This window comes from Lampetra planeri, chromosome 51, assembly GCF_965212315.1.
Source record: "Lampetra planeri chromosome 51, kcLamPlan1.2.h2, whole genome shotgun sequence".
Taxonomy (NCBI): domain Eukaryota; kingdom Metazoa; phylum Chordata; class Hyperoartia; order Petromyzontiformes; family Petromyzontidae; genus Lampetra; species Lampetra planeri.
The window spans coordinates 4,402,304-4,412,192 of NC_136157.1; the positions used below are offsets into that span (position 1 = coordinate 4,402,304).

Genomic DNA, 9,889 nt, shown 5'->3' on the forward strand with positions numbered 1-9,889 from the left:
TATTCCCGGCCCCTCGGAGCGCAATCAATCATCCCGAAAACACGTCACCATTACCCTCATAACATTGCCGTGGCCTCAGAGTGCATCTCGGGCCGTAATTATATCAGGGATGCCGATAGGGGGACAGTGATGGATGGTCGTGTGTGCGTCGTCGTGTGCCGATATCAAAACCGCGGATGCTGCGTTGTCGTCTCGCGCGTATGGAAGGGCTGCGACGTTACGCGGCGCCGCACGCAAGCAATAACCGAAATAATATCGCTCATCACGGGACATTATATATATATCGCGTCTCCTCGCTTGCGGCAATGAAGAGTCGGCGGGGGAGGTACGCAGCTCCTGCCCAAAAAAGCGAAGCGCACCCAAGTGGATGAGTTCCGCAGCACTGCGTCCGAGGGCTGGACGCGAACAAGCTCAAAGAACAGGCAGCGAGAGGTTATTTGGGAGAGAGAGAGGGGTCGGGTGGGGGGGGTGAGCCGTCTTGCTGTCGGTAATGTCACTGCGATCTTCCCAGGAGGCTGTTTTAGAGTTGGGTTTTGCGGGGTGAGGGACGGACGGTGGGCGAGACGGTCATCGAAATTTGATTCGAGCGTTACTTAACAACCGCGTGTGGTCCAGCAAAGCAACAGAAAACAACAACCCAGCTTCGTGGTGTCATATTTACATCCCGTATGTACATCGACGGCGCTGTGAGTTGTACACAGTCCTGCGTTGTTTACAAACGGGTGCACAAAAAAATTGCACATTTGGCGTTTTTTTGTTTTTTTACAAGCCTGCAACGGTGCTGCGTGGACTCCTGTTGGATGCTGTGAGAGCTCGCGTCCCGTAGTCCGCTTAGCGTGTTATACCCTCCCAACACCACCCCTTCCAACTGCCCAGTGTAGCACGGGTTATATACGTGCGAATGTGTGTACGCACCGAATGTATTTATGTACATGACCGTGAGTTTGTTCCGTATTTATATGCTGTACAAGTCGGTTTAGTTGGGAGGAAATCGAAACTGCATTACGTCGCCCGTGTCCATTTAATAGACTAAAGTGTCTGCAGTGCCGTGTGCATCAATAAAGGCACTTTTTAAAAAACACCTTGGCAAAAAAAAAAAATGCTATATACACACACACACAGAGATAAACGGATATTAATAGGGAAGAGGTCAATAGGTTAGAGGGGAAAATAAAGATCTTAATGCATGTAAGACTCGGACTAACGTTTACTTTATCATCATATTCTAAGTTTCGTCCCGTTCACTACGGTACATTGTAGCTGTGTGACGATATGATCAGAACCTAAGAGTTTCAAAAAGCAACTGCTGTCCAGCGGGACGTCATCTTGGCGCCCGTCTCGTTCTCAAAACGTTTCGACAGCCCCCGACGGTTTGTGTATATACACATACAAAACATCATACCGTGTACGTATATGTAGCCGTTTACATTACACCACATATGTGCCTATATATATAAGCATGTGTGTGCATATATATAATTATAATACTGATTTTTTTTTTTGTTAAACAATCGCCATCTTCATAATATTCGTCATAACGGTTCACCTCCATCCTCATCATCGTCATCATCATCAGCCCGTGCATTGGGTCCATTGTAAGGGCACCTGAGCAAAAGCCGCTGCTCATTAAAGCTTGTTGTACGCGGCCTGTTTCTCGAGCACCTCCAGGTAGTCCGGCTCGCACTGCAATCTGGCTCGCATCTCCAGGTACTCCCCGCCGCCTGCGCCTCCGGCGACGGCGGCAGCGGCAGCAGCAGCAGCAGCCGTGCCGTTGGGTGAACCAAAGAGCACTGTCTCTCTGATGACTCCCTCGGGGTGCGGCTCGCACGCTTTCCTGCAGGACGCCGAACGGTATCCGCATCCGTACGCCTGATCCCCGCCACTCAGCAGCAGCTGCTGGTTCCCCTGCTGCTGCTGCTGCTGCTGGTGGTGAAGCAGCAGCTGGTGTTGCTGCTGCTGATGATGCTGATGATGCTGCTGCTGCTGCAGGGTGATGGAGCCCTGCTCTGCATGCGTGCCCATGAGGCTCATCCTCGAGAAGGCGTCGGCAGCGGCGCACGTCGTCCCAGGGCCGTGCTCCGCGCCCGCGAACGAGTAGCTCATGCTGAGGATCTGCCGCTGGATGGTCTTGTCGAGGATGTCGCGGAAGGCGACCGGCTCAGCCTGCACCTCCTTGTACTCGTGCTCGCTGTCGCCCTCGCGCGGGATGTAGATGGGGTTCTTGCACATGGTGCCGATCGGCTGCGGGATGTACTCGTAGAGGTGGCGCGACGCGTGGCGCTCGGGCGGACCCGGCTCCGCCTTGGGCTCGTAGAATCCGTAGTCGAGGGGGATCGCCGCCAGGTCCTGGTTGAGCGTCGTGTCGCACTGGCCCTGGGCGGCGGCCTTTCGCCGCCGCAGGATGAACACGAAGAGGCCCGCCGTGGCGAACACGGTGAGGATGAGCACGATGAGCAGGCTGAGGATGAGCACGGAGAGCGGCACGGCGCTCTTGCCCGAGATGACGCCGAAGCCCGAGTTGGCGGACGTGGTCTTGTCGAAGTCGGGCGACCACGTGTGCGATCGGTGGTCGTTGGCCGGCGGGTCGGGGCACAGCGCCTCGAAGGGCAGCGAGCGCAGCCGCTTGGCGGCGAACCGGGCGGGCGACTCGCACGTCACCTCGCTGTGCACCACGCCGCCGCTCAGGCCCTCGATCCACTGCTTGAGCGTCACGGCGTCGCAGCCGCACTCCCACGGGTTCTCCTGCAGGTCTATCTGCACGATGGCATGCAGGTGCTCCAGCACGCCGGCCACGGGCAGCCTCTCGAAGAAGTTGCTCCGCAGGTTGAGGCGGGTGATGGCCATGCCGGCGAACGCGCCGTGCGGCAGCGAGCGCAGCTCGTTGTTGTTGAGGAACAGCAGCTGGAGGCCGCTCAGCTCATTGAAGGTGCCCGCCAGGATCTCGCGGATCTCGTTGAACTCCAGGTAGAGGTACTGCAGGCGGCGCAGGCCCGCGAACATGCCCGGCGAGAGCGTCACGATGTAGTTGGTGTTCAGGTAGAGCCGCTGCAGGTTGGTGAGGTTGGCGAAGGCGCCCTCGTGGATCGACGAGATGCGGTTGTTGCCCAGGTGCAGCAGCTCGAGACTGGCGAAGTCCTTGAAGTCGAGCTTGCGGATGGTCTTGATAAGGTTCTCGGGCAGATAGAGCTTCTTGGGGAAGAGCGGTCGCGGCAGCAGCGCCGGCACGCTCAGGATGCTGCGGTTGTGGCAGTTCACCGTGAGCCCCATGTCGCCCGTGTGAAAGTTGCAGCTGCACACCGTGGGGCAGCTCGTGACGACGGGCGCCTTGGCCTGGACGCCCACGATGGGGCCGAGGTTGGTGCCCCCGCGCGAAGCGTTGAGGGCCTCCGAAGGCGGCGGGAAGTCTTCGCCCGCACGCTCAGAGCACAGCTCGCGCCGTGGGAACTCGCTGAGGTCCTTGCCCCGCAAGCGGAACGGCGTCTCGCACATCACCTCGCCCACGAGCACCGAGTGCGACAGGTGGTCGAGCCATGCCCTGAGGGCATCCAGCTCGCACGTGCAGTTCCACAAGTTCTCCTCCAGCTGGATCTCGGCGATGCGGTCCAGGTGCTCCAGCAGGCCCCGGTGGGGCAGCGTCTTGAGGCGGTTGCCGCGCAGGTCCAGGTGGCGCAGCGTCACATTCCGGAAGATGTCGCCGGGCAGGTGTTGGAGCAGGTTGTCGTTGAGTATGAGAACGCGCAGCTTGGTCAGACCCCAGAAGGCGGCCGCCTCGATGTGCCGCAGGAGGTTGTAGTCAGCCTGCAGGTACTCCAGATTGTCGAGGCCCAGGAACGTGTCGTTGCGGAAGACCTCCAGCTTGTTGCTGAACAGGTAGAGGCGGCGCAGGTCCTGCAGGCCCAGCATGGCACCGGCCTGAATCTCGAGCAGGCCGTTGTTGGCCACGTTGAGCGAGACCGCTGCTCCGTAGTCGACGAAGTCATTGAGGTAGAGGGCACCGATGGAGTTGCCGTTGAGGAACAGCTTGTAGGGCCGCGGCGGCACGACGGCGGGCGGCGCACGCAGCTGGGACATGTCCGAGAAGCCGCGGTTGTCGCAGTACACCTGCAGAACGTTGTCCTTCTCCTCGCACCCGCACATGACGGGGCACGGGTCGGGCCCTCCGGCTCCCCCTGCGCCGTAGGCGGCCGCTTGCCGGAGCTCGGTGGGCTCGGCGGCGTGGAGGGCGATCGCGAGCAGGAGAGCCGGCAGCAGCGGCAGCAGCGGCGGCGGAGGCAGCGGCGGTCGCAGTCGCAGTGGAGCCATGAACGTCCCCATTGACGCGCTCGCTCACGGCGGAGGCGAGGGGGTGGACGTGGCGTCCGAGGTGCCCTCCGACGCAGGGCGGAGGTGGGTCGGTGGCACCGGGGGGGGAGCGGTCTCCGTGCGGAGGACGGAGGCCACCTGCGAGGGAGGCAAGATGTCAGCGGCATTGTCACGCGGTCGCCAAGCTTCAGTCAGACTCGGCAAGCACAAGTGGATACATCTGTGGAGGGAGCTTCAGGGCTCATCGGATTTCTCCGGGATTAATAAAGATTTTGATTTTCGCGTCATGAGAAGCATCTTGTTACTCAACATAACAACTGTGGACGTTGGTCTGTGGGTCAAGGTTGCTGATGGAATGCAAGAACAATAATAATAATAATAATAAAATAGTTTGTATATCCAGGAAGAGGAGGAATCTGCATTGGAATCCTTGGGAAATTTCATCAATGAGTATGGCAGAGATCTCAGATGAATTGTATGCACACGAAGGAGTATCACTCACTCTGCACAGATGTATTTTAAGAACCCACGTGTCATACTGCCATCTCCTAGCTACCTCGGAGCCCAAATGGGTTTCCCAGCTTCACAAAATTCTTCACCGTCTCCTCCAAACGTGCTCTAGTGCGGTTGTGCACCACCGCATTGCTTCCATCTCGAACTAATAACGTATATGTCTTTCATCAGTTAATGTATCAGGGTCCCCCCCACCCCTCATTTAAGCATTTGTCATTATCTGCTATTCATGTATAAATAAAAAAAAACGGCGAATGCGCCAACTCCCTTCAATTGTCTCGGTGTTTTGCAAGGCACCGCACACTGCAAACTCTATCGTTCTGCCCTCCCTCCGCTCTGACGAATGACCATTGCTTGAAGCGCTTTATACATTATATTTACCGTGTGAATTACGAGGTGGTGGGTGAGCTTTTGTACAGTCCACACAGTCGCTTATTGCTTTATTTAAAGATGGATTGGTGCAGGCCTGCAATAGCTCGCTTACGAAACTGCTGGCCGAAGTGCCTCCATTAGAGGTAGCTCTAGACAGCCGCTCTAGAGGGTATTTTGCCTACTCTTCCATGCTGGAAAGACATCAGCACCTACTATAAGACCATGGCAGCATACATTTATAGATTGATCGACTGTCTGTGTATTAAAACTAAACAAAACATGAAACTACTTTATATTTTACCAGGTAAGGCCCACTGAGTTATATAGCTATTTTTCAGAAGCGACCTGGCCACAAATGATTGCTTACCTAAATGGATTATCAGGTGGGATTTTTTCGTAACCAAATACTCTAAGCACATGCCGATTCTAAATGTGGAGGGGAAACCCTGAGTTATCAGAAAAATCCACGTGACCACGGGGAGAGAGGCATGCAAACTCCTGTGACGAGATGTTCACGATCAGATCAGGAAGACACAGCGAACCCATTCTTGCCACTAAAACCCCGAATCCTCCATTTTCCCAAGAGGAGCACCCATGTTTGTTGTTTATTTATTTAAAAAAAATCTGAAATGGCTACATCGTCTCGACCACCGGTCGTCCGCCTGCCATCTGGCGTAATCTACCGGCCGCGGGGGCAATAAGCCAGCGAGCAAAGCGAGCGGGCAAGCGATCGCAGGGAGCAATGGGCCTAGGGCAAAAGTAGGCACGCATGCGACATTCGACCCGAAATGCCAAGCCAAATGCCGCACGAGATGTCTGGGGGCGAGCAACGTCGCCAAAGCCAGCACAAAACGCTAGCGTGCCTTCCGCCGGCTTGTGCCAAGTTTGCCATCTGCTGAAATTGATACCACTCAAATCGCTCGGTACACGCCTTTCCTTTCGGTTATTGTGCCGTGCGGCGAGGGGGGTGGGGTGCGTTGTAGTAGTTTCACAAAAGCGATTTAGCCGGCCCATGTTATATCACTGCTGCAGAAATACTTCGGTCTTGGCAAGCCATGTTCCTTGTACGCAGGTGCTTCAGTTTCCTCCCATATGCCCACCACTCGTTATTGGACACGTCTAACCATCGCCGCGTAGAACACTCAGAAAATAGAAGTCTGACTCCAAAGGATTCCCCGGATAAATCAAGGTGCATCCATATTAATGTTGTTAGTTCGAATGCGTACGCGAATGTGAAGGCTGGGCAATTATGTTCGGGCGCCACGCTGCCAGGGTCATGACACTGGACTGCCTTGCGAGCCCTGGAGGTGTGTGCCATTTCGAACACCGTGTCCACTCACACTCATTATGTTACAATGCTGATTAGCGATCCTAATTATGCGATATTTCTCACAGTATTACATCATTGTGATGGGACGACCTTTACTTTTTTTTTTACCAGGTAAGGCCCACTGAGCGTTGCGGCTGTTTTTTAGAAGCGACCTGGCCACAGAGGACATCTCAACGGAGTGGCTTCTCAGCTAGAAATGTATTGCAGCCAAATAAACAAAACGCATGTTGCTTCTCGGTGTGGAAGGTAAAAGCAGGGGGACTCGGAGAAAATTCCACATGACCACGGGGAGAACATGCAAACTCCAAATATACAGCAGGTGTCAGGGTCGGGATCGAACCCACGACCTCCTGTATACCAGGTGAGGGAGCTAACATCTCGCCAATGTAGTGACCTCACCAGGGCTGCAGACCAGGCCACGTCATCATCATCTTCGTGCGCTCGATACGAGGAGAAGAAGCTTGTTTTGACTATCTTTTTTTCAACGCAACTCCCATATCAAATGCAGGACAATGTGACTCAGCAGGAAGATCTGACCCACACGAAGATACTAAGCATTGGTGGCTAATATTTACTTAAGGATTTAGGAAACCGATCAGTCAATCACCCAGCTTTGACGCAGTCACGTTGTGTTCAATGCATGGTCAATACACCTACTGACCAGACCAAGGACAAATATCGCCCATATAGCCTTTAATAGACTGTAGGGGCAGGTGCTCTGAGCGTGCACCTATTGAGGCCAGAACGGTACACGAGGGGGTGGGTGGCCAGCACCACACCCGAGCACCTTTGTTTTTTAGTAGCGATGCTTACACACCGCATCACGTACTCACTGAAGGCTGAGTCGACTGAGGAGAGGTCTAAGACCAGTTCAGAAAATCGTCACTAGTGTTGGCCGTGAGCGGGAATTGAACTCTGGTCGCTGGGTTCATAGCACCATCTGCTGCACTACCGCTCCCACAACAAACACACACACACATAGCTAAGAGTAATACCACCAACCAATCCAATTCAGTGGGATCAGATGATTGGGTGGATACAAAAAACCCTGCACCGATTGGTTTCAATTTCCATGCCAGGAGATTGAATCGAACCGGTGACCTCTGGATTGCAAGTCCAGTGCGCTAACCAGTACACCATAGCAGAATCACATACACACACACGGACAACAACAAAAACACCTCCTAGTTTTACGTGTGTATCATCTGGTACTGTGTTGTGACCACCTGCATTGTCTGTCCCTGTAACATCGAAAGATATTCCCGCTCGAAACATATTCCCGCTCACGGCCAACACTATTTTACGGAGCAGAAAATAAATAGGAGCCGGTGGACGTGGAATTCTTCACGGGTGCGTATGAGGTGGGGGTGATGGGGGTGGGGTGATGAGGGGGGGGGTGATGGGGGTGGGGTGATGGGGGTGAGGTGATGGGGGGGTGATGGGGGTGGGGTGATGCGAGGGTATGGCAATCCGTACGAACCTGGGAGCACCCGAGTTTGATTCCCGCTCACAGCCAATAACGATGACGATTATCTGAACCGGTCCTAGGCCTCCCCCTAGGTCGACTCAGCCTCAAATGAGTACCTGGTGCGGCCAGGTGTTGTGCTGGCCACCCACCCCCTCGGGAACGACGGTGGTGAGATGTTAACTACCTTGCCTGGTATACAGGAGGTTGTGGGTCCGATCCCAATCCTGATGCCTGTATGTTTAGAGTTTGCATGTCTCTGGGGCCGTCCATTAATGACGTCACGCGATTTTGGACGATTTTTGAACCCCCCCCTCCTTCATCACACGGTGTCACCACAAGTCAGACCCCCCCTCGTATATGACGTCACAAATATCTGCCCCCCCCAAAAAAAAAACCATGCTTTAAATCGCTTTAAACTATTGTCATTGTAGTGCGTATTTAATGTGGCGCTGCACTCTGATGTTGTAGGAGAAAACGTCTATTTAATTGAATAGAACGTGTTGTCTATATTTATTTATAGTTGCGCATTTTGATGTGACGTCACATTTCTCAACTCCCCCCCTCGTCACACATCGTCACAAATGTCTGACACCCCCCCCCCCCCAGGTGCGTGGCGTAATTTATGGACGGCCCCTCTCTCCCTGTGGTCGCGTGGATTTTTCACTGGGATCCCCGGTTTTCCCCTCTACATTTAGATTCAACGTGCGTTCAGAGGATTTGGCTGCCATACATTTCCACGTGATGATAAGCCACTTCGTTGAGCTATCATTTGTGGCCACTTCGCTTCTGAATAATGGCTACATTGCTCATTGGGCCATACCAGGTCAAATGAAAATAGCATATTGTTTATCCTGTGCCGTGCCGGCCTTCATAGGTGCTAGCTAACAACACTTGCCCCAACAGTCTGTTGAGGCTATACGGGGGATCTTTGTCTTGTATTGAGCGCGGGGGGGGGGGGTTATACGGACGGTGGTGCTATGGGCGATGTTGCATGAGAGGTTTCACAAACAGCGCCGTCACGGCTCTCGACACAAGGCCAGAATTCCCCGAGATGCCTGCTTCGCTCGCTGGCCGCGTCTACCCATTCACTTACCCAGCCAATTTAAGGACAGCAAATACCGTCGCCTTTAATATCTCTCCTAATGAGCAGCTTTGTTTTCTCTATTGGGGTTTTGTTGTTGTTGCTGCTGCTGTTGCGTGAAAAGAAGCAGCAACTGATTTGGTCTTAACGGACGAGGCAGGGAGACCTTCTGTTTGTATTTAATGTGAGGAGTTTAAGTCACACTTGTGCATTTGTACAGTGTAAATGGTTGGCGTAACGGGTAAGAACATTGGACTTCCGATCGAAAGGTCCATCTTTCGATCGGAGTTCGTCTCCGGGCGTGGACGTTTTTAAATCATCCCACCTCTGTCCACCCAGCATCATAAATGGTTCACGCCACAGTTGCGTTGGAACGGCCTCCTTATCAGCTCAGGGAGTGCGGCAGTAATTGGCCAGGCAGGGGCCCCAACATTTAATTTGCACAATTTGCGGGCGGCAAACGTCACCGCTCTAATTAAATGAAAATAAAACGCGGAGCGCTGATGGAAGGATTTTCATGAGAAATAAATACATTTAAACAACCGTTTTAAAAATAGTGCTGTTGCTCTTTTTACAATGTTGCTGAAAACATTGTCAAGGGGGCCCCAGCTGGTCGCTTTGGCCACGGGGTGGGGAGTGGGGGGGGAAACAAGGCACGCCCTGCCCCCTCGCTCGTTACGCTACCGGTTACGCCGCAGTCAGTCAATAGGCAAGTCGCGTCTGGTAGGGTAAAGTCTGGGTAGTCCCACTTATTCTCATATGTCTGGCCCTTCGCTGAAAGAGTCGGTCAAAAATGTTGCGCCCTTCAGCGGAGCTCTCTGGA

The 9,889-nt window shown here is 53.9% G+C and overlaps 1 protein-coding gene across 1 annotated transcript; it reads right to left on the bottom strand.

Moving 5' to 3' along the window:
• Nucleotides 1-1,424: 1,424 nt before the first annotated feature.
• LOC144734389 (SLIT and NTRK-like protein 2) lies at nt 1,425-4,314 on the bottom strand. Its single transcript, XM_078616544.1, has one exon. It carries the CDS (start codon nt 4,312-4,314, stop codon nt 1,627-1,629), a length of 2,688 nt encoding a protein of 895 aa, XP_078472670.1. The 3' UTR covers nt 1,425-1,626.
• Nucleotides 4,315-9,889: the final 5,575 nt, after the last annotated feature.